The 25,023-nt window shown below is 31.9% G+C and overlaps 5 protein-coding genes and 2 long non-coding RNA genes across 7 annotated transcripts in view; 4 read left to right on the top strand and 3 right to left on the bottom strand.

The window, feature by feature from the left end:
• The first annotated feature begins 2,611 nt into the window (after window positions 1-2,611).
• LOC114758374 (uncharacterized) lies at window positions 2,612-4,149 on the top strand. Its single transcript, XR_003741786.1, has 3 exons — window positions 2,612-2,653; window positions 3,797-3,852; window positions 3,991-4,149. It is a non-coding gene; the product is annotated as an uncharacterized LOC114758374 (long non-coding RNA).
• An 819-nt stretch (window positions 4,150-4,968) lies between these two features.
• LOC114758368 (uncharacterized) lies at window positions 4,969-5,389 on the top strand. The gene is made up of 3 exons (XR_003741785.1): window positions 4,969-5,012; window positions 5,118-5,238; window positions 5,315-5,389. It is a non-coding gene; the product is annotated as an uncharacterized LOC114758368 (long non-coding RNA).
• Window positions 5,390-6,140: 751 nt separating this feature from the next.
• On the top strand, window positions 6,141-8,023 carry LOC114758350 (ent-kaur-16-ene synthase, chloroplastic-like). The gene is made up of 5 exons (XM_028947406.1): window positions 6,141-6,231; window positions 6,400-6,544; window positions 6,647-6,788; window positions 6,972-7,217; window positions 7,575-8,023. Exons 2-5 carry the CDS (start codon window positions 6,537-6,539, stop codon window positions 7,893-7,895), a joined length of 717 nt encoding a protein of 238 aa, XP_028803239.1. The 5' UTR covers window positions 6,141-6,231; window positions 6,400-6,536; the 3' UTR covers window positions 7,896-8,023.
• A 4,489-nt stretch (window positions 8,024-12,512) lies between these two features.
• Window positions 12,513-13,992, bottom strand: LOC114758313 (cytochrome P450 71D10-like). The gene is made up of 2 exons (XM_028947357.1): window positions 13,405-13,992; window positions 12,513-13,325 (listed from the first exon to the last, which is right to left on the bottom strand). Exons 1-2 carry the CDS (start codon window positions 13,870-13,872, stop codon window positions 12,714-12,716), a joined length of 1,080 nt encoding a protein of 359 aa, XP_028803190.1. The 5' UTR covers window positions 13,873-13,992; the 3' UTR covers window positions 12,513-12,713.
• A 4-nt stretch (window positions 13,993-13,996) lies between these two features.
• LOC114758282 (cytochrome P450 71D10-like) overlaps window positions 13,997-25,023 on the top strand; it is a 28,705-nt gene continuing 17,678 nt past the window's right edge. The window contains exon 1 of the mRNA XM_028947314.1: window positions 13,997-14,254. Coding sequence (XP_028803147.1) covers window positions 14,153-14,254 — 102 coding nt within the window. The 5' untranslated portion in view covers window positions 13,997-14,152. The remainder of the gene's footprint in view (window positions 14,255-25,023) is intronic.
• LOC114758307 (cytochrome P450 71D10-like) lies at window positions 16,737-18,487 on the bottom strand. The gene is made up of 2 exons (XM_028947348.1): window positions 17,600-18,487; window positions 16,737-17,484 (listed from the first exon to the last, which is right to left on the bottom strand). The coding sequence occupies exons 1-2, from the start codon at window positions 18,485-18,487 to the stop codon at window positions 16,870-16,872; spliced, it is 1,503 nt and encodes a 500-aa protein (XP_028803181.1). The 3' UTR covers window positions 16,737-16,869.
• On the bottom strand, window positions 20,164-22,330 carry LOC114758290 (cytochrome P450 71D10). The gene is made up of 2 exons (XM_028947324.1): window positions 21,440-22,330; window positions 20,164-20,961 (listed from the first exon to the last, which is right to left on the bottom strand). The coding sequence occupies exons 1-2, from the start codon at window positions 22,328-22,330 to the stop codon at window positions 20,350-20,352; spliced, it is 1,503 nt and encodes a 500-aa protein (XP_028803157.1). The 3' UTR covers window positions 20,164-20,349.

Genomic DNA, 25,023 nt, shown 5'->3' with positions numbered 1-25,023 from the left:
GACTAGGATTCCCTCCTCTACCCTCTTCTTCCTTTTACCACTACTGGATTGAAATTTTATTGATTTAGATTTAATATTTTATTAAAATAAATATTATTATAATTTTAGATTAAAAAAGATAAATAAATTTAAATTGTTAAATTTTAATCCATTATTATTACTATTATAAAGTATATTTTTAAAAAATTTTACAGTTATGAATTATTTGGATTATATTTTAACAGTTTAAATTTTTTGATATATTTTGAAATAAAATTACAATAATATTTATTTTCATACAATGTTAAGTCTGAACATCCAATGATGATAAAACAAAGAGAAAAGGAGGGTAGAGGAGAGAGAGTAGAAGAGAGATCCCTTCCGAGCCAAGGTGGCACACTATTATTTTTGTTCAGAGTAATTGAATATGGTACACTTAAATGCTTATTTCTAGCAATAAAAGCAAGACAGTCCTACAGTTGAATTATCTGTCTGGTTTACTCTCATGTGACATGAATTTTCTTTTTCTTTTTTTTTTGGGGAACTGAAGGAGGTGATTATGGATGATTTGAAATATTTTTCCCAATTGAAATATTTCAAAATTAAAGTGAGGTGGTGACTGGCGTATTTTTTGAATAAATAATTGAGTGAATTTATTTATTTATGTATGTGGAGTTTTCTTCCTTGATTGTGGAAATTAATTTTTGGTGGAAAAGTCTTCCCTGGCGGCTTTGACCGTATGAACCAGTTTCCTAAAATAGAACTTTATTTGATCAACGGGGCAAAAACGACAAATTAATTTGCCCAGAATCATGGGGTCAACATATGTGACGTGGCCATGCCGTCGCCCTAATAGTTCATTAATTGGCCTAGTAAAACATGCGACTAGACTAAAATATTTTTCTAAATAAGTGGAAATTAATGGTGGAAAAGTGCGTTATCTGCTTTGATCAGAAAGGTTTTTTTCCCCACGCACATATATTCTTCTGTTTGAATCTAAGTGTTATAAGATACTAAATGAGTATTTCTCTCAACAACATTTATACCATAATTTATCATGTTATAAAGGACTAATTCTTTCTACTAAACTTAATCCCATTACTTTTGAAGAGATATTTTATTTTAACATGTGAAAATAGTTGTAAGTTTTAAACTTACTGATTGCAAACCTTAGTTTAAATACTTGCAAATAATTTTTTATTTCTAAAAATAATTATTAAAGTCAAAGTTGAATTTAAGTGCTTTTTTATATTTTAAAAGTAAAATTTTCAACAATGAATCAACATCATTATATATATTACAGGGGAATTAATTGCTCTAATTTTTTTCATGATGAAGATGGCTGCTGGTTGACGTACATTAGCTGGACTCACACGGAGCAATTAATTATCAAATCAGACGACGAACTATTCGCTCTTGGAGTTGTTAGTTTTGCATTTTTGGGGAAAAAAGTTCAAAGATGTTTTAATTAATTAAATCAATCGTCAACTTGACTGTTTTAGGTCAAATGAAGAGTTTGACTAGCTCCTTACAGAGTGAACTTTTCTTCGATTGATCAATTGCAAATTTGTTTCATCGTCTTGAAATACTTGGGGGAAAAAAATTAAGCACTCATAAACATAATACTACCTTCGCACTTAATATAAAAAGTCGTTTAATTTTATTTTAATCCTAAATATAAAACGTCAATCTATTTTGTTCTTATATTTATATATTTTTTTGCAACTTCGTCTTTGTAATAACAATAGTTCTAGTTAATACATTTGATTAGTAAAGATATTTTAGGAAAGACAGCATTTATTTACTACAAATAACTAATTAAACTAATTTTTTTAATTTACTCAAATTAATCAACGAGTTCTTATATTAAGAATCAGAGGTAGTATAACAAACTAATAAGAGCTAGTTGACATGCAAATGAAAAAAAGTTAGTTAAAATTATTGAAGAAAATAAATATATATGTAAAACTATAATTTATTTTTCAACGATACCTTTTATAAAGAGACAGAGTGAGTGAGAAGAAAATTGAGAGGGAAAAAAAAAAGGCAGAGAGCTAATGAACTAATATAAAACATAATTAATGGGGATAAAAATGAAAAAAAAATATTATAATTTCAGGCACTTTTTAAGTACTTCCACGGTATGTTAAGACCCAATTAACTAATTTGAGTAGATTAAGATATTAGTTCAATTAGTTAATATAATATGTTTTTTTTAAAACATCATAATTATCTTTTTTAATTTTTCTCTTTACTCCTACTTGATTATTGATGAGGAAATATTAATAAATTAATTTAAAAAAATTAATAAATATGTGAAATAGATTTTATATATAGAACCAATATCAACTGTCAAATTAAATCCTACACTAAGGACAACACCGGAGGAGTATATCTTATAAAGTAGGATCGTACATGCTCCAAACACTATATCTTATATATATATGCTGGGAGAGAGTATTAATTAATAAATCTCTTCTACACAATCCTATTTGTTTGCTTGACTATAATTTTTATAATTGGACTCCTAAAAAAAACTGTTATCTTCATCTCCTTCACACACACGCACGAAAAATATATAAAAGAGCACGAACACTTTGGTGCATCTGGTGTTATCAGAAAGCAACCATAATGTCTCTGTCGCGCCCCTCCTTTGCTCCTTCGGTTTCTCCAGGTTCCAACTCTCTCTCTCTCTCTCTCTCTCTCTCTCTCTGTGATTTCAATTTTAAAGAAGGAACCAATACATATAATTGATATGATTCATAAGAAGCATCGAAATGAAACTTTTGTTTTGGGTTATGATTGATGGACTCCATCTTCATCATCTTCCATCTTCGCTATTTCTGAATCCTGCTCTTTTTACTGTGAAACGTGTGGATGATGGAACAACTCTGTTCCCACTTGAGAAGATTCACCTCATCATGTAATTGTCTGTGTTTTCATATTAAGATTACCACTAGCAGAATATAAATATATATATATATATTGAACGACTAATTCGTGAAATCTATCTTCTATATTTATGAAAATTATATTGTAGGAACTGAAAGTTGCATAGAATCTAGAAAACAAGTAGCACTGTTTATGATTTCGTTGTATAAATCAATAGATGGAGAGAATTCAATTTGGTTTGAGATGACGGTGTTTTTTCTCTCCTTCTTTTCTTTGGGTATGGTGAGAGAATGGGTTTTATATATACCTGAATGATTTTAGTTTCATAACGTTGTGTTACTTATTTGTTAATTATAATAATGAATTGTAAGGGGAAAATTATATATGATCATTTTTTTTATAAACGTGTTATGACATTTAATTGAAATAATATAAATATAATAATGTACAAAATAATACTCGTAACTCATTTTTAATTAATGATAGTTTAATTACAAATATTTATGTGCTTTATTATTCTATTTGAAATAAAACGTGGAAGAGCACATATTCAAAGCGTGGACGGAGACAAGTATAGTGCAACTTGCCTCTGACTATTCTAATGTTTTCTGTAACGTATAATTTAGGCTGGAAAGTAAATTAATCCTCTAATTTGTGACTTCTTTGTCTTTTGATGTCTCTTTCCTTCTTTGAACATTGAATTGTTCTTTCTATTGGAGAATGAACTAGTCCCCAAGTTTAGTTGACTGTATGTTAACATAATTATTCATAAAAATATTAATGTAAATTTAAAAACACTAACAAACCATATTAATTCATAGATTTGTAATTAAATAGCATAGCTCACTCTTTGAACTTGATGCAATGCATAGAATTAATGCAAGTTTGACAAAACTAACGTCTTTTGTATACTTTCATTCCTCAGCGACTTCGGTCGGATCAAATGCAAAGGACAAAGTTCAGAGCAAACCTGGCAATATTGTAACTTCATTAACATATCATCATCAACCTTCTCTATATTTCTTTTATATATACGATTTGAATCAAATTTAAACTTTAATATGCCAATTAATTTTTCTAAAAAATAAACAATAAAATGGTGAATTGAATTACATGCAGGTATTAGAGGGGAATAAAGAGAGAATAAAGAAGATGTTTGATAAGGTTGAATTGTCTGCATCTTCTTATGACACAGCTTGGGTGGCAATGATACCATCACCTTCTTCTCCAGAAAATCCTTTGTTCCCTCAAACCCTAAATTGGTTATTAGAAAACCAACAAAATGATGGGTCATGGGGTCTTTCTGATCGTCACGAGTTGCTTATTAAAGACTCCCTTTTATCTACTTTAACTTGTGTTATTGCACTTAAGCATTGGAATATTGGTGAACAACAAACTAACAGAGGTATTATTTACAGATTATTCTTTTTTTTTTTAATGCATAGTTGCCCACTTCTTGAAAATTCTTAGTGCTAGTTAATTGACTAATTGGATGGTTCTCTTTTCTTTTTGAAGGACTTCAATATATTGAGTCAAATATTGCTGCAGCTCATGATGATAAACAATACTCTCCAATTGGATTTGATATTATCTTTTCTAATTTAATTGAGTCTGCTCAAAAATTGGATCTAAATCTTCTTGCTGGAGGAAGGCATTTGCAGTCACTCATTCAAAAAAGAGAATTGGAGCTCAAAAGGTATGTATCTTTTTATCGTTTAGATTGAATAAAAAAATTTTCAAAACATTGCAATGAAATTAATTAATTAAATATAAATGGTTTAAATTTGTCTTGAGCAGTAAATAAATATAGGTACTCTGTGAAATCAACAAATAAATATGAATCATCCTAATTATTTTCTTTTAAATGTTAATTTGTGTGTTATTTTTTTTCACTTTTATTTTCAATAATTGTTATAAAAACAGAGGCTGGGAAACCAATTCAGAAGGATGGAAGGCATATTTAGCATATATTTCAGAAGGATTAGGAAAGTCACAGAATTGGGAAATGGCTATGAGATATCAAAGGAAAAATGGATCTTTATTCAACTCACCAGCCACTACAGCATCTGCTTTTACCCACCTGAACAATTCCCAGTGTCTTGATTATCTGCTTTCAATATTCAATAAATATGATAATACTGGTTTGTCACTTTCCACCTTTAATTTATTTTTTCCTTAGGTTTTTCTCATTAATCTTAATTTCAATTTTGCACTAGCTAATTAATTAATATCCTTTGTATATTCAGTTCCTACTGTTCATCCCCTGGATGTGTCTGCACAACTCCACTTGGTTGATTGTCTTCAAAAATTGGGTATTGATCGTCATTTTCAGGAAGAAATTCAAAGTGTGTTGGATGAAACATACAGGTATAATAATTCATTGGAAAATTTTAATAATCAAATTAATTGTATTATTTGAATAACAAATTGCATAATGCAACAGATTGTGGCAGCAAGATGATGAGGATATATTTTTAGAGCCAACCACATGTGCTGTGGCATTTCGTTTATTACGCCTTCACGGTTATGACATTTCTTCAGGTTTTATAACATTTCTGATCATTGTTCTTATATATGATTAAATATATATATTCTTAATTTAGTAATGAAAAATAATACTACATGGAAGTAACTCTGATATGAATAATTTAATTTTGTGTCCTCAGATGAAATGAATCGTTTCTCAGAAGACAAGTTCAGTAATACTCTTCAAGGATATTTGAAGGATGTTGGTTCTATTTTGGAGTTACATAAGTCTTCACAGATAGTTTTACATTCAAATGATTCAGTTCTAGAGGAACAAAACTTGTGGACAAAACAATTCCTGGGGGAATATCTGTCGTCTTCCTCAGAGAACTCTCATAAACCTTTTAGCAATATTGATCATGAGGTATAGAAACCTTCAATATTGAATATAATCTCACTTTGATTAGTTCATTACTTAACTATCTCTGATCTCGTAAAAACCTCCAAAATGAAGAAGAAAACGTTTTATGTTTCAGGTACATTATGCTATGAAGTTTCCTTATCATATTAGTTTGGATCGCATATTAAGCAGGACATCTATAGAGAATAACAAGATAGACGAAAAGAGACTTCTGAAAACTTCATATAGGTATGAATAATATATATATATGTTTGTTTCTTGCTCTCTCTCTCTCTCTCTCTATATATATATATATATAGACACACACTCTGTTGCTGCTTCATCTTTAAAAATTCACCACTTGTTTTGTGGCTCTGGCTCCCTCAAATCAGTCTTTTGAACGTGGGAACAAGCACGGATATGTTGGAGCTGGCAGCGCAAGATTTTAACCAGGGTTTATCCATGTACCAAAAGGACTTGCAGCAATTCAGCAAGTGAGTATCCACAATAAACGGGGGAAAAAATTAAATTTTGAGTACATATTGTGTTCATTTTAAGTGATTAATATAATGTGTGTTTGATCAGGTGGTTTATGGGGAGTGGACTGGATAAACTACACTTTCCAGTGTCAAATACTAAACTGGGATATTCGTTCATGACAGCAGCAGGAGGCCATTCGTGCCCAGAACTTAGCGAAGCACGCCTTGCTTGGGCCAAGAATGGCTTGCTTGTTTACGTCGCTGATGATCTCTATGATGTTTGGGGTTCTCAAGAGGAACAGATTGATCTTTTACGCTTGATGGAGACGTAATTAATTAGCTAGCTTGCGTTCTCTTCTGAATTTTCACCAGATCGATCTGGTTGTGATATTGAAATAGTCTTTGATATTGCCATATATAATGTTCACAGGTGGGACGTAGATGTGAGCAAAGAAAGTTGTTCTGAGACAGTGAAGATATTATTCTTAGCTCTCAAGGAAACCATTTGTGAGATTGCAGAGCAAGCTTCTAAGTTTCAAGGACGAACCGTTCTGAACCACTTGATTCAGCTTGTGAGTCCATTGATTATATATATATCTCACGTCCCAAACACAATATACGACAGAAAGTCGCACTACTTATATATGATTCACTTCAAATTGTATGAGATGAACATGATCTATCGTCTATTTTAGTGGCTATAGTTTGCATCCCAATGTGCTTGATGAATTGTATCGATGTCGTTTTGTTTGCAGTGGGTGGATGTGTTGAGGTCGTTTCTGAAGGAAGCTGAGTGGTCGAGGAACAAAGGTGTGCCGACCATGGAAGAGTATGAACCTAATTCAATAATATCACTGGCTATGGGAGTGATCGTCCTTCCAAGTCTTTATCTTGTTGGGCCTAAGCTTCCCCATGAGACCATTGAGAGTGAAGAATACAATCAACTCTTTCAGATCCTTAGCTTTTATGGCAGATTACTCAATGATGTCAACGGCTACAAGGTAATTAACCCTCATCCCTCCACACCACCACAAACAAATTAATTAGGATTAATAATGTGGGGCCCAGAGAGCATCCTGAAAAAGAGAAGAATCCAGTCAGGCCCCACAGCAAAAATATGTTATATATAAGTGAGTTCCACATCACATCTTAGTTCAAAACTTAAAAGTAACGTGAGTTTATGAATCTTTCCATTTATGTAACTTTTTTTAAACACAACTCTATGCGATGTGAGACTTCTCACTTTCTCATATCAAGTCAAGTTCATTTACACCAGACATTATATTGTGATAATACCTTTGAGGTGCTGTGCTAATTAATTAGGGGGTAATTAATGAAGTTGAAAATGGTGTTTGCAGAGGGAAAGAGAACAAGGAAAACTGAACTCAGTTGCATTGGAAGTGATACATGGATCAGGGGAGGTAACTGAGGAAGAGATCATAAAGAAGATCAAAGTGAAGATTGATGAGAAAAGGAAGGAGCTTGTGAGAGTAGTTTTGCAGAAAGGAGGGAGTGTGGTTCCAGGAGAAGTGAAAAAGGTGTTCTGGAAGATGGCCAAATTGCTGACTTTGATTTACAACAAGGATGACGTCATGCATGAAAATGAAATGCCCCAGGAAATGTTCAACATCAAGGATGCATTGCTCGGAGACCCCATCCTTCTCAATAATTTTGATTGATACTCTCTTTTAAGGAATTGTGTGTTTCTGCAAATAACGTAATGATAAATATTACTCCCATGGCTCATAAATGTACAAGTTAATTGAAGGATTTATTTTAATCTTAAATAAAACCCCAATCTATTTTATTTTAAAATTTATAATCCTTTTTAACATATGAAGAAAAATTCTATCTAGTTCCATTGTAAATAATTATAAAAAAGAAGATATTTTAGAGAAAGTGATACACATTTTTTAATAAATGATTAACTTAATTAATCTTCTAACATTTGCAAATTACTACTTTCGATCCTAATTATAAAATCTCGTTTATAGTCTACAAATAAAATTTTATAATCAGGACTGGAAGTAGTTACTAAGGTTCCGTTTGGTACGAAACATTAAAAATAAAGAATAAGGATTGAGACTGAAAGAATAAAACTATATTAAAAGGGTGTTTATTATGAGTAATTGTATGATACTTGGAATTAGACAAACCTATATACCCCCTTCGTCCCTTATTATAAGAACCAATTTTTTGAATGGATCTGCCTCTTTTTATAAGATCCTCTTTGAGTTTGTCTGAATATTTAATATATTATTACATATTTTATCCCTAATTTAATACATTAAATACATTCTCTTTATTCATTTATTTTACTATTACTCTCTCATATTTGCCCATTTATAAATAAGGGTATGTTTGGAAAAAAAATTATATTTACTACATATTAATTGTTTTGGACTAATTTTAATTGTTTTTTTAAACTGCATCATTTAGTTAAAAGGATCTTATAATAAGGGGAGGTGATATTCTCCAATCTTGTCTATATGGGATTACCTAATCTTATATGATAAGAAATCACTCATATTAAGTATCCTTTTAATATATGTTTTCACCCACAATTTCAATCATTATCCCTCATTTTTAATACTTCCTACCAAACGTAATCAAATTTCCTACATCTAAGGCCCATTAGAATCATCTTCACAAGAATTTATGGTCAAAATACCTGTATAAAAACTATACAATATTATATTAAAGGGAATTGCAAATAAAACTAATTATTGAAAACCACACATAAACATGAGTATTTTACATTTTGAAAGTAGCCAATTAATTCCTTTGTACCAAAAATATTGCCTAATTAATTCATTATGTTTGTGTGCCTAGCTACTGACCTGATCACTTGAATAGTTTTAGTAGAATTAATTGTCTAGTTAATGTGATATGACTGATATCAGTGTGTTTGAATCGGTCCAAGTCGTCGCCGTGGAAGCTCCATTGCTGAAATTTCGTACACACATTATTTATAGTGATTTGATTACAAGCTTTCGTAGTTTGACTTCAAAGTCACTATGACTTATAATTAATTCGCTATGATTTTTATATATTCATAAATTAGAAATGACCTAAATGTCATTCATTTATTCATGAATATTTTCAATGAAATTGATTACTTTTATAGAATAAAAACTAGACCTTTTTTTTTAAGCTCAGACCATACTTCTGGTTTTTAAGTCGATCAAGTCTATGAATATATTAAAAGAATGTGCTTGCACAGGGTTTTACCCCTAATAAGTAAGATAGTAATAAATTTTTTTATAAAACATATATTTAATTAGTTTTGTATCCAATCATTTCAACGCATGTTAATTTTTTTTATATAATTGTTTATTCTATAACATATATTTAAAATTTTTTTAAATTCACTTGTTATGATTTAATTGTACAAAAACAAGTATTAAGTATATAAAGCTAACCGCTGGTTTAAAAAAAAAAAAAGGTATATAAAGCTAACCACATTAGACTTGTCTTAAAATTCATAATTTATGTCGTACTCTGTGTGATTTTAGATAGCCTCTGCTGAGTAGAAGATAAACGGTAAAGGTTTATGGCTATATAACCATTGATTTTTTTTTTTTCTTGCTTGTTGAAAATTGCCATCAATAAATTTCAGCAACAACGAAGAAAACTCTAAAAGCGATCAATAATTGAGAGTAAGAGAGATATATAGGTTTCTTTAAAAAAAATTGCATATTTTTTTCCCTTTAGTTTCATTACTATGATTTGATATAATGCTAAATTTTGGTCCGAAGGAAACTTCTTCCGAGTCTATTCAACAATGGCTGGCCACGAAAAAGGAAAAAGTCTATTGAAAATAGGAAGTAGTGTCAAAGACGTGGAATAATGGAATTAGAAATTAAAGCCAAAGAAATAAAAAGAAATTCTACGAGTCAACAGTACCAAATAAAATATCAAGTGTTCCTCCGGTTCTTAATATAGGACCTAATTATTGAGTTAATTTTGATTTTAAATATAAGACCTATTTCTCATATTCATTAATTTTTTCTAAATTACCCCTATGTATACTTCCTCAACCATAATCAAATAGAAAAAGGAGAGATGATATTAAGAAAGATAATTATAATATTTTAAAAAAATATGTCATATTTCTTATAATTAATTTATTTATTTAAATTTTTTAATCTAATCAAATTTATTAAATAAATCTTATATTAATGTCAGTATACTATTATTTCCACGAAATGCGCGCGCGTGGTGTGTGTGTATGCCTAATGAAAGATGCATGCATTGTGGGACATGTGTGCCTGATTAAAAAAAAAAATAAACACAAAATATAATTAGTACGATAGTCAATAGTTAATGCTCGTAATTATTTCTTGGCGAGCGTGAAATGGCCCTTTTGTTTTATTATTATAAGGTCGCTTTCGTTGAACTGAGCATTATCTTAATGAATCAATAATTTTTAATTTCTGTTAAAAAATATTTCTGTTTGAAAAATAAGTTAAAAAAAATAAAATAAGCAGCGTCGCACACCCGGTGTTAAGTCAGCCATGTTAGATTTTGACCAGTGCGCGTCCTAGCGTTCGGATGTTATTATCGCACTGGTCCATGAAACGTGGTCGTTTCAGGGAGGCAAGAAAGTGTGATTTTCTAATTAAAAAAAACTCCATTGAAAGTCCGTAAAAAATTGCGGCTTGGATCTCACTTATAATCTCGTCTCATTTTTTTTTTTTCTAATTAAAAAAAAGAACCTGTAAGGTTGTATAAACCAGTAATGGAATGGATTAAGTTGTTCAATTTTCGCACAGTGAACAAATTAGAATTCATAAATTTTGGGTGTTTTTTCAATAGAAACAACTGGATTGCAAGTTAAAATAAGTTGATGAATAATAAAAGGACAAAAAAATAAAAAGAACACCTGGATAATTTTTTTTTTTAAAGAAAATCACTATGTGGTCCCATGCAAGGAATAAATGAAACGACCAACAGGTTTTATAATAAAACGAATGACAAGTTTTAATTCATAAAATAATGATAAGATCAAATGATGCTCGATTGTTACTGGCATCTTTTAGTAATTATATTATTTCCTTTTAACCTTATATACAGTAATTCCCATCTTTTCCTCTTTGTAAAAAGAGGACCTAAGTTACAATTAGACTAATATAAATCCTACTTCGTGATTTAAGTCCCTAGTATTTTACAAGCCACTCAGCGCTATGGTTAACTTCTATGCATATGTTAGAGAACTCTACCAGCTAATCTTGTTATAAGGCTACTCTCTAATCTTCTCCATTAATTGAAATAAATAGCTATCAAACTAAAATATTAAATTGAAACTTCTGTTAAAATCCTCCAATAAGATATCACGTTTCCCCTCCCATTATAGATTTAGTGAAGTTTGTTTAAGTTTGCAAAATATAAAGTAATTTTTAGATTTTAGATATTATAGAGATATCGTAAAAAAATAATTTATTAGGTAGATATTTTATCATAAAAAACAGAAACTATTGTGTTTGGTTATGATTATAAAAAAGGTCATTTCTTTAATTTTTAAACAGCCATGGTAAAATTATCTAAAGGTATTTTTTTGGGGGGAAAAAATAAGTGTCTTTTAAAAATCATAAACAAACAAATCTAATCTTAAAATAATGAAAAAATGACAGAAAAAGACTATGAAAATTATAAAATTCTAATCAAGAATTCTTAAAAAAATGTGTTGTTATTGGTAAGTCAATTATTATCAAAATCAGTTAAACTATTGTAACGCTTCCTAATTTAAAATTTTGTAATTTTTACGATCTTTATCTATTATTTTTTAAAAATAATTTGTATTACACACTAGATAATTGTTATTACCTCCGGTTTTTAATATAAGACCTCGTCTAACTTTTATTTTGGTCCTAAATATAAGATTTCAATCTACTTTGTCTCTAATATTTATGTCTTTTTTTCTAAGGTAATTCTTCTAATAATGGTAGTTCTAGCCAATACACTTGATTAGTAAGGATATTTAGGAAAGACAATACATATTTATTACAAATAACTAACTTAATTTATTTTTTTAATCTCTTCAAATTAGTCGACTAGCTCTTATAATTAGAACCAAAAGCTAGTATTAATTAATTCCTTCAAAGTATTGACTTGGAATTTAGAATTGAAGGTCAAAAACTTTAATATTGACTTGACCCTAAATAGGAAGGTAAATAATTCTAATGTTCAAAGCAACAAGTTAACAATTCTTAATTTAGACTTCGCGCACATTAATCTTTATTTTATTTATTAATATATTTTTTTAAGAAAAATTAAAAGCAACAAATTAACAATTCTTGAGTTCAAAGCAGGGAAACACACCCTTTTATTACTCAACAACCCGTTCAATTACACATATTGATCGATACAGGAAACAACTAGCTAGGCTCGTCATCTTATTTCATACACCTACGTATCTCTCTCCAAGCGTGGAAGTTTGTGTGGTAGTGACAACTTCAGATTAACTAGAGACATCCAATAATTAAAACTTCAACTTCCTAATTATTTGGAGAATAGCGAACTGGAACAACGAGTAGATCATTCTTTCTTCTTACTGTGGCACCAAAATCCTCAGCCATGTCCAATTCATTTGTTCCACTAGGAAGCTTCCAATCAAAATGGTAAAGCAAATTTGAAAGTATAAGCTGTAAAACAGGTGCAGCGAACGAGATTCCAGGACATATCCTTCTTCCAAAACCGAATGGAATGAACTCCAAGTTCCCACCTTTGTAATCAACTGTACTGTCAACAAATCTTTCTGGTTTAAACTTCTCTGCTTCGTTCCAGTAATTGGGGTCTCTTCCGATAGCCCAAGCATTGATCAAGACCCTACTTTTGCCAGATATCTCATAGCCATTTATCTCACAAGTCTCACTGTTTTGTCTTGGAACTAGTAAAGACCCAGGTGGGTGCAATCTCAGAGTTTCTCTAATCACAGCTGGTACATATTTTAGCTGATGAATTTCTGATTCATCTACATACCCTTTGCTTCCATAAACATTTCTCACTTCTTCTTGAGCCTTTTTCATTGCTTCTGGGTGATTCATCAATTCTGACATTGCCCACTCTAGTGTTGTTGCTGATGTTTCAGTCCCACCAACAAAAACATCCTGAAATATAGATTCAAAACATGATTTAAATTTCTCTGATATCTAGTACATACTGTAAATTAATTAAACTGAGACTAACCAATATAACAGCTTTGATGTTGTTGAGAGTCAAGGTGACTTCATCGTTATTCTGCTTTTGAACTCTGAGAAGAACATCAACCAAATCTTCATGTGCCTCACCATCAACATCGATCTCTTTCTTTCCTCTGTGGTCGTCGATGATGTTTCCCAGCAACCTGTCAACCTCTCTGTGCGCTTTGGCAACTTTGTATCGGGTTAAACTTAATGCGTAAAGGAACTTGGATGAAGGATAGAGATCAGAGATCGAGAAACCACTGGCCACTTGGACTGTGTACTCCACTGTTGATAGGATTTTCTCAACGTTCTTTGTCTTCTTACCGAAGGCAGCTCGAGCGACAATGGAATTTGTGACTGGGGAGATAATCTTACTGAGATTCACAGTGGAACCTTCTTGTTGATGAATGAACTTGACAACTTCTGAAACTTCCTCTTCCCTTATTTTTCTGAAAGATTGAACCCTCTTCATAGACAAAAGCTCCAGAGTACAAATCTTTCGAAGAAGCCTCCAATAACTCCCATAAGGAGCGAACACCAAGTCCGTGCTATTGTAAGCAAAGACCTCACTGACAAGGATTTTGGGTCTATTGGCAAAGATTTGATCATGTGTTTTGGTAATCTCTTTAACAATTTCTGGGGAAGTGATTACCACGTTGGAGGTTTCTCCAAGTTGAAGATGCATCAAGGGTCCATACTTATTTGCAAGGTCTCTGAGACGGCGATGGGGTAGTGATCCTACAAGTTGGTGGATGTTTCCTATAAGAGGCAACTTGGGAGGTCCTGGAGGTAAGGGTTTGGAGGATTTTCTGGAATTTGAGAGTTTGCGTATCAGAAAGAGGAAGCAGATGAAGGTGAAGATGATAGAGTATGGGATCTGAATCTCCATGGTTACAGATAAGGAGAAGATGATAGTTGAAGTTGGTTCTGGGATTGAAGTCAAGTTCTGCCTTTTTATAACCAGCCTGGAGACAATGCTGATCTGTCTCGTTTGTTGAAATTGGGGTGTTTCGGGAAATAAAATAATTCTAAAGTAAAAAGAAAGAAAAGTGGAAAACCAATTTTTTCAAAAAACTTTCTTTCCATCAAATGAATAATGAATATTGCCACTGACAAGGAGGCCCTTCCAGGGGCGGCTGAGGATAGGAAAGAAGCATATAATATGCAAATTTTTCACGGGAGCTGGCGGTCAGCAGCAGCGTTGGACACCCAGAAACTTCTACGATTTTATCTCATAACATTACAACTGTTACAGGTGAATATCATTATTTTGAATAGTTAACATCATCTTTTTTGTAACAGTAAAAGACAAAATGGTTTTTTCAGGACATATTTGCAATTTTCAGATAACAAGCGCTTTTGAGTTAAAATTTTCCAAGCAAATTTATACATTAATCTAAAAGTACATTCCACATGTTTATATTTGTGTGTCCTTAGAGCAGCCATACTGGGTATATGCGTAGCGTACACTTACATATTAATATTATTTTTTTATATTTCTGTCAGTTATTCTTAATATAAGAATTAGTTTTCCATTTAGTTTAGTCATAAATATTTATCTATCTTTTTAAGGTAGCAGCCATTGTATTAATTGCATATGTCAAATGTTTCATCAAATGATAGTTTTAATTAAAACACGTAATTAGCCAGAATATTTTAGAAAAGACAATGCCTATTTATTACAAAATAATTAACTTAACTAATTTTTTTAATCTATTCAAATTAGTCAACTAGCTTTTGTATTTAATACTACCTCTCTTTCTTAATATAAAAACTAATTGACTAATTTGAGTATATTAAGAAAACTAGTTAAGTTAGTTATTTGTAATAAATATGTATTGTCTTTTTTAAAATCATTGCTAATCAAGTGTATTGGTTATAACTACTGTTATTATAAAAACCACTCTGAAAAAAAAATATGGAAGACAAAATATCTTAGAGTTTTATATTTATGACCAAAATAAAAGTCAAACAAGCTCTTATATTAAGAACCGGGGATAGTATCACGCTTTTATGTTTATCTTTCTTTTTTGTTTTGTCGGGTGAAAACTTGATCATTGGTAACAGGTTTAATTTAAATTTGCAAGGCAATTTGTTTGGATACAATCAGAAACTGAAATTTTGTTGCTGAAAACGCCTTTTTTTTGTGGACATTAATTACAGACTAGTCTCTGATCAAAATGGTGGGAGTACGAGTCCTATTATACACTCATGCTTTTCCACGTTCTGGATCTTCAGTTCTGTTTTTAAATACTGTAAGACATTAAATTGTTTATTTAATTCGACGTGTATAAATTTGACTCTATGCCCCAATCACGCTGGGTTTCGTTTAAATCATTACTTGCTAAAAATTTTAAAGTAAAAACAACGGGATATCTAGTAAAAAACAAAGGCTCTTAGAGATTACCACATCAATTATTTTAATGAGCTTTCCCTTGACTTGAATTTTGATTATTGGAGTTTAACATCAATAATAAAATATTTTAAGACTTTATTGTATTTCTTAATTCTCTACATTCAATTCACATGCTACCTTTACAATTTCTTTAATTAAGTTCCTTACCCCGAAAAACAATTTCTTTTAATTTCATGTCTTCATTTATCATTAGATTAAAGGAGATCAAGAAATTTGGTAACATACTCCAAAATGAAATTATAAAGACTAAAAAATTATTTGTTTTTTAATAAAGAGACCAGCTTCTCATGTTATAAATGCTGGAACCGAATCAGTAGCAAGCAGTGGAGATGTAATTAAACTTGTCCCAAAAAAAAATAATATTACTATGGCCTGGTAGCTGAAAATGGGCTTCTCACAAAAAGTAATAAAAGGCTTATTGGGCCTTGTGAGAAGGCTTATTGGGCCATATAAAAGACTTATTGGACCTTATATGTCATTTTCCCCCTTGCTTGTCTTTTCTACCCCAACGGTTCCTTGGATCATGCCGATGCCAGCTGATGCAAGTTTTTTGTTTTTTGTTTTCCAATAAAATATATTTTTCCTGTGGCTGCAGGGGAGAAGATTCCATCCATGTGCACGGAAATGGGGTTATTTCATTTTATGGTTTGGTCTATTTTTAAGATGTCTCTTCGTCGTATCTTAGCTTTCTTAGATGCCTTCTTATCTTGCTCAAGTTTATAGTTTATATATCTAATAGTTTTGAGATGGGAAGTGGAGAGAAAATCGAGGAATAATAAAACAACTTCGCAGTAACCCATTTGCAAGTTACCGATTAACTTCATCAGTATTCATACGAGAATAATATGTCATTCCTAGTTCCTTTACATTTTATTCCTCTAGAAAGGAATAATATGTAAGTTACGAAACATAGCTTGTAAAATTACATGAATATTTCAACGAACCGTTCAAACTCTGAACATTGGGACATACAATTCCTTTATTCTTTACCAAGAACTAATTAAACAAAAAAGGCAGAAAACACCAGTCTCTTGAGTACTTTGGGCCAAAGGATTAAGAGGCTACGTAACTAATTGGAATTAGACAGAGATTCTCGGATCTTCTCACACTTGCAGAAAATGTCTCAGTCATTTTAAACTCTTCATGAGTGATTCCATTTGGCAAGTTCCAATCAAAATGATACAGCAAGTTAGCAAGTGGAAGCTCAATGCTGGATATAGCAAAGTTAATTCCAGGACATATTCTCCTTCCAGCACCAAACGGAATATAATCAAAGTTTGCTCCTCTAAAATCAATTGGATTATCCAAAAATCTCTCCGGCTTGAATATCTCGGCTTCTTCCCAAAATGTGGGATCTCTTCCTATTGCCCAAACGTTGACCATGATTCTGGTTTTTTCAGGTATCTCATAGCCATTGATCACGCATGTCTCAGAACTCTCCCTTGGAACTAGCAACACACCAGGTGGGTGCAACCTTAAGGTCTCTTTCACGACTGAGCTTAAGTACTTCAATTGATGAATCTCACTTTCATCCACAAATTCTCTTCCCTTGTAGAGCCTTCTTACCTCAGCTTGAGCCTTCTCCATCACAGATGGGTTTTTAATCAACTCAGCCATTGCCCACTCTAGAGTAGTTGATACTGTCCCTGATCCACCAAAGAACATATCCTGAAAATGGATTGTGGTAACATATTACACTAACTCAGTAATAATTATCTGTAATAGGTGGTTATTGTACAGAGTAATTAAGTGTAAGAGTAAACTTTTAATGTATGCTCCTTACCACAATGACGGCTTTGACGTGGTCATGAGTTAAGGTGAATTCCAGATCTCCTCCCTGCTGATGAATCTTCAGAAGAACATCAAGTAGATTCTCTTCATTATTCTCATTGCTTCTGGCTTTTCGTTCTTCGTGATCCCTAATGATGTTTTCCAACATTTGATCATTCATTTTGTGGACCCTTTCGAGTTTAGCTTTCATTCCTGTAATCACTTGAAGCACTTCTATCGAAGGAAAGAGATCAGCAATTGAAAAACCTCCCACCATTTTCGTTATATCGTCCATTGTAGATAAGAAAGCTTCATGATCTCCATTTCCAGACTTCCTACCAAAGGCTGCTCTTGCAACTATAGAAGTTATAGTTGAGAAAATTTTCTCACTCAGATTTATGACTGACCCTGAACCAGAGAACACATCTTTGACAAGTGCAGATACCTCCTCTTCCCTTATGAACCTAAAGGATCGAACACGTTTTGCAGTTAAAAGCTCTAAAGTACATATTTTTCGGAGGTTTCTCCAATGGTTTCCAGTATGTCGGGAAAATCCAATGTCTATGTTATTGTAAGTGATGATCTTGGCAGCAATAATGTGAGGTCTATGGGAGAAGATGAGGTCATGTGTTGTGAAGATTTGTTTGGCAATCTCTGAGGAAGAGACAATGACATTAGATGTCTCTCCAAGTTGAAGATGCATTAAGGGTCCATACTTATTTGCCAAGTTTCTCAAAGAGTGATGGGGTAGTGACCCTACAATTTGGTGGATGTTCCCTATAAGAGGAAGCTTCCATGGCCCTGGTGGTATGGTTTTGAAGGATTTCTTGGCGTTTGATCGTTTGTATATCAGAAGAAGGAAGCAAAACAAGGTGAAAAGGAAGATCTGGAGAATCCCCATGATTATAGAAGTCCAATGTTCATCTATTGTCCGGGGTAGAACAAACTGCACATATGAGTGCTGTATGGAATCTGCATTAATGAGGATGCTTTGTTATAATACCTTGTATAATGACAGCTTCTGTTCTGTTTTACTTATTCTGGTGGGTCCGCATTTAAAAATTCTTGTGAATTGTGATTAATTAATTAATTAATTAATTATCGTCATTTAACGCAACCTCTTTCCAAAGTCGTTGTCTAAAAGTCAGACCTTAAAATTAAATAATCATCATCGCCTATTTGTCAAATGAATACAGAACTGCAGTAAGGCTTCCCCCCCCCCCCCCTCTTTGCCTGCAGTAATTTTCCCCCCCAACATTTGCCAGCAGTAATAGCACCATATGCTAGGATAAGAAATATCCCCTGTCAATTGAAACCTTCCAAAGTGTGTGTATATACATGCATATATATATATATTCAAGCATTGTATCTATAAATTTCAAATCAAGATAAGGGGAAAAAAGGATTGCATACCAATATCAAATTTCATTATTGAACCAAGCTATATATATATATATATATATATATATATATATATTCTGTACTGTCTATATCAACGTCAGCATATAAATATTAAATGTAACTAATCTTTTGCCAAATTAAATTTAATTAGTGTAATGACTTAAGTTTTTTGTATTTATCGAATATTATAAACTATCTGTCTATCTTTGATTGGTCACCATAAGCTTTAGTCAATTTTGAGACTTGCACCAACGAAAAATCTCAAGTTGAAAACTTGAAATCTTCAACATAATCTGGCGATCATGCATATATTAATTTTAATAATAATAATAAAAACAATAAAAGAAAATGTCACATTATCAGTATTTTTCTTTCGGCCCAAACAGTTATAGTCAACGTTTGGCCCCAAAAAAAAGTTATAGTCAATGTAAGAGAGCAGCCTTTATTTGAATAATTACGTGGACAAAAATGCCCCTGTAGATGTCCACCAACTGATCGTCAAGACTTGTCGCCATTGGTCGGACGGCGGGTAGAAACCACTATTGCCAAAGCCAAAGATAAAACCGGCGCGGCAGTGTCAACTGTTTTTTTTTTTGGGGGGGGGGGATCACCTTTTTTAAAATGAATTAATAACTTGAGTCAACTCTTAAATAAGTGAATTTCAAATTAATGTTAATGGTTTTCAATTGTGGAGTTTTGCAAATTTCATTACTAACTTCAATAGTTTTATTTTCAATTTTTTTTGCCGGAATTTTTATTTTGAGAATTACAAATAATTTGTGCAACACACTAATAGAAAGGCATAAGTTGAATATGAAATTGGTGAAAGCCTACTATAAAAAGGAATTAACTTCACTTGAAAATTAATTGATTTTAGATTGAACTTATTGTTGGGAACTAAGAATAAGATTTCTGAGAAGATGTATGGTGGGGAATTAAATTTGCGTAATCCCACTACTAACAAACACTAATTACAAATTATTTCCGTTTGTATCCCCAAAAAAAAAAACAAATACTGATTGCAATTGAAAATTTACCTATTTCATTTGGACTAGATTATGGTTGGAAATTAAAAATAAGACTACTAAAGTGATATAAAATGAGTATGAAATTAATTTGTGTAACTGTACTACTGAAAACTTCTAAGCTTCTTGTAGATAGTCTCAACAAACTACAAGTTCATCAAACTCTGAACATTGTACCATATTATTTAACTACTTATTCTTTACCATCAGAGGAAAGTTTACAACGACCAGAACTAAACAAAAAAAAACAAGGGCAGAACAAGTAGGTTAATTAAGTAGTACTTTAACTTTATTTAGAGGCAAGGTGACACATCATTGAGGCAATACTATTATACAACTAGGGTTGATAACTGATTGGGATCAGCTTGAGATTCTCAGTTCTTCTCACGCTTGCAGCAAACGTCTCAGACATATCAAAATTTTCAGGAGTGGTTCCATTTGGCAGCTTCCAATCAAAATGATACAGCAAATTGGCAAGTGGAAGCTCGATGCTAGCTACAGCAAAGTTAAGTCCAGGGCATATTCTCCTTCCAGCACCAAACGGTATATAATCCATGTGTGCTCCTCTGAAATCGATTGGATTATCCAAAAATCTCTCTGGCTTGAACGTCTCGGCTTCATCCCAAAATTTGGGATCTCTTCCTATTGCCCATCCATTGACCATGATTCGAGTCTGTTTAGGTATCTCATAACCATTAATCACACATCTCTCAGTGCTCTCCCTTGGAAGTAGCAACACTCCAGGTGGGTGAAGCCTTAAGGTTTCTTTCACAATCGAGTTTATATATTTCAATTGGTGAATCTCACTTTCATCCACAAAGTCTTTTCCCTTGTAGATCATTCTAACCTCAGCTTGAGCCTTCTCCATCGCTCCTGGATTCTTCGTCAATTCAGCCATTGCCCACTCTAGAGTAGTTGATGATGTCTCAGATCCAGCAATGAACATATCCTGAAAATGGATCATGAGAATATAGCATATGAATTAATTTGTCAGATGCTCAATTTAGAGAGAAGCAATACTTTCTCTAATAATACCTGTAACAAAGGGCAAGTAATTAATTAGTTGACTTTCAAAACCTGACCATATATAATCACGAAAGATGGCTCTCAACTTTTCAATTCTGTACGAATGATGACTTCGAACAATTTAAAAGCTGTCAATTTGATTATCAGGATGATAATTTATTCTAATAATCATACTTGTTGATCGTTAGTGAATTTAATAACTGGATGTCTAGCTGTTGGAGACAAGGCCCATGAGAAAAAATTATTAAAAGAAATGAAGGACAGAGCCTTCATCTTGTCCTACCAACTAAAAAGCATAAGCATCACGGTGGAAGTAAACTTATATGTAATATTAAAAACTTTTATAAGCCACTTTTTCAAGCTCATAACAGCTCAAAAAAGTAAACTTTTTAGTTACTTACCAGAATGACGGCTTTGACGTGGTCGTGAGTCAGGGGAAATTCTTGATCTTTTGCCTCCTGAATCTTTAGAAGAACATCAACTAGGTTCTCTTCATCGTTCTCATTGCTTTTAACTTTTCTTTCTTTGTGATTCCTGATGATGTTTTCCAATACTTGATCATTCAATTTGTGGACCCTTTCAAGCCTGGCTTTCATTCCTGTAATCCTTTGAAGCACCTCGATAGAAGGAAAGAGATCAACAATTGAAAATCCTCCCACCATTTTCGTTATATCGTCAAGTGTAGATAAGAAAGCTTCTTGATCTCCATTTCCAGACTTCCTACCAAAGGCTGCTCTTGCAACTATAGAAGTTATAGTTGAGAAAATTTTCTCACTCAGATTTATGACCGACCCTGCACTGGAGAACACGTCTTTGACAAGTGCAGATACTTCCTCTTCCCTTATGAACCTGAAAGATCGAACACGTTTTGCAGTTAGAAGCTCCAAAGTACAGATTTTTCGAAGGTTCCTCCAATGGTTTCCATGTGGGGAGAATCCAATGTCTATGTTATTGTAAGTGATGATCTTGGCAGCAAGAATATCAGGTCTATTGAGCATGATAAGGTCATGGGTTTTGAAGATCTCTTTGGCAATTTCTGCGGAAGAGACAATAACATTGGATGTCTCTCCCAGTTGAAGATGCATTATGGGTCCATATATGTTGGACAATTTTCTGAAGGCATGATGAGGCAGTGCCCCGACAATTTGATGGACGTTTCCTATAAGAGGTAACTTCCATGGCCCTGGAGGTAAGGGTAGGGTTTGCTTGGATTTCTCTGAATTCGATCGCTTGTATATCAGAAGAAGAAAGCAAAACAAGATGAAGTAGAGGAAGATCTGAAGAACCTCCATGATCACGGAAGAAAGATGCTGATACGTTGTCCAAGGTAGATTGACTTATATATATCATTGTTACTATACGTAGTCTTAACTAATGTTAGTTTCTATTTTTCAGCTTAACGTCACTTTTTAGTTAGTATGGTGAGTCAGCATTTGGAAATTGTGGCAATCAATTGTTTAATCGTATTTTAAGCTCTTTTCAAAGTCGTCTCCTAAGTCAGATCTTAAAATTCAACATAAGCACTTATTTTCAACTATTGTGACCTAATTAATTTGATTTTTCAACATAAATCTTTGGTCAATTTTGTGACTTGCGCAGCTAGTGTCAAGTTGGAATACTCTCCGTCCATGCTAACTACTACTTTATTCCTTATTATAAGTCACTTGTATCTCAAACCTGTAAACCAAGAAATACATTAAATTAATCAATTTTTTTCATATTTATCTTTATTAAAAGTTGAAATAGAGAGAGGGAGGGAGGGGATGGACTACAAAGAAAATGAAAAGCTAAAAGAGAGAGATGGAGAGGGAGAGGGACGTGTTTCGAAAAGCCATTATTTCAAACTTAAATTAATTAATTTTTATTAAATTAATAGGGGTAAAATTAGAAAAAAGATCATTAATTATACTACAAGTGACTTATATTTTGAAACAAACTTTTGAGGTAAAAGAGACCTATAATAAGGAACAGAGTGATAAATTAGTTAAAATTGATTAAAGATAATAAATGTGTAAAGACTGAAAGTTTTTTTCCCTTCAAAATATCCTTATTTATGGAGGAAAGAGTATAAGAAAAAGAATAAAATAATTATTATAAAAAAGAGAATTATGAAGAGAGAGAATGTGTGATGGAGAGAAATTATATTAAACTCTAATTTTTAGAAACATTTATTATCTAGGAAATCATGTTTCAAGAAACAAAAAGTAAATATATTAACTATTAAAATAAGTCTTTAATATGGGCAAAATAAAAAATTTGTTATAAAAATTTAAAATAACTTGTAAATGTTGCTTATATTTGTGGGTAAAGGAGATGATGGCTATTGGTTATAAAAAGTGACGATGGAAGTATTATTTAAAAAGAAAATGTATTATTCATCAAGTTAATAAATGCAAGTTGACAAAGTCAATATAATGCATGGCCGCCTTTATTATTTTGAAATAACTTATAAATGTATTATTAAGGATTTATACTTGCTCTTCTATTTCTATTTATAGGATAGAAAAAATATTTTTTGATCGTATTTATAGGGTATTTAGAGAAATTTTTTACATGAATATATAATTTTATCCTTAATTTATTGTTGTATTGACTTCATTTATATAAGATATAATATATATTAAATAGAAATAAAATTGAAAAGTTGTTAAATTTTAAATGAGAATTAATAAAGTTTAAATTTCTTCTTGATCTGTGATGAACATATTAGAAATAACTTATAAATAGGAGTAGAGGAGTACCATTTATTTAAATATATGCATGCAAGATCTGAACAAAAGAAAAGAATCACTATGGGCAGAACAGAATATTTCACTTATTTTAATGAGATTCTCGGACAACTTGCACAAAAAGCCGAAAACAAAACAATGGATTTAGTAAAAAAAAAAGATGAGTCCGTGCAACACGGGTTTGAATCCATAGTTTAAAAAAAAAAAAAGCGCCTACATTTAATGTGAATTTTTAAGAAATAGATTAATAATTAATTTTCTTATAGAAAGCAATTCTCCATATTAATTATTTTCTCTTTATAATACTATGATTTTCTTACTTGCAAGCGTAAGCATGTGCTCAACGATATGAAATTATATTCTAAACCCAATACTTCAATTTGCGCTTTAAAAAATGTTACTCCATCTAATTAGGTGCCATTATGTTTTTCAAATTATTTATGACCTATTTGGCCAGAAAACAATTATTGATGACCTATTGGTCGAGTGTAAATTAATCACATGCTATGCGCACGCATGAAGAGACAATAATTTTCTCATCAGTTTAATTCAATGTTTCAAGAGAACTTCAAGAAATATATTCCCTCCGATGCTCTGTGCGCGCGCGCGCGCGCGCGCGCGCACACACACACATATATATAACCAACAACTAATCAAATTGCATAAATGTTCTTTAAAAATTGTTAAAAACAATAAATATGAAAAAAAATGTAATTTTTCAAAAAATATATCCTTATTTATGAAGATAATGAGTGAGCGATAATGAAATAAAAAAGGAGAAAAATGAATAGGTAAAAAAAATTAGAAAGATATATCTATATATAATTAATTAGGCATAAATATATATATCCATCAAACAAATTTGATTGGAAAATACGCCCTACGCAACATTAAAAAAATAAATTATGTGATGCCAGCATTAAAAACATCAAATTATTGTCCATACTTAGTTGACCAAGTAGTTTATTGCCTGTAAGTTAGGTGAGAGTCATACTACTATTAAAGAAACCGAGCTTAATTAATCCCAACTTTCAGGCTGAATAACAGTACCAACTAATAACAAATTGCGTGGGGACTTTTAGGTTTTTGGTACAGCCTCGCGTGGGCACTTGATCCCTTCACATAAATCCCTTTAAAACGATCCCAGTCAATATTATTAGCCCAGTTAGATAGCTCTTTTGGGCCCGAGTCATAAGGCCCAACTAGTTTGTGGCTTCAATTACCCTGATTATATACATATAGGGAAAACTAATTTG

This window comes from Neltuma alba, unplaced genomic scaffold (genome assembly GCF_004799145.2).
Source record: "Neltuma alba isolate B1F8T4 unplaced genomic scaffold, ASM479914v2 tig00001522_pilon, whole genome shotgun sequence".
Classification (NCBI taxonomy): Eukaryota; Viridiplantae; Streptophyta; class Magnoliopsida; order Fabales; family Fabaceae; genus Neltuma; species Neltuma alba.
The sequence above is the reverse complement of the archived record's forward strand: the minus strand, read 5'-3'. Positions and strand labels throughout refer to the sequence as shown.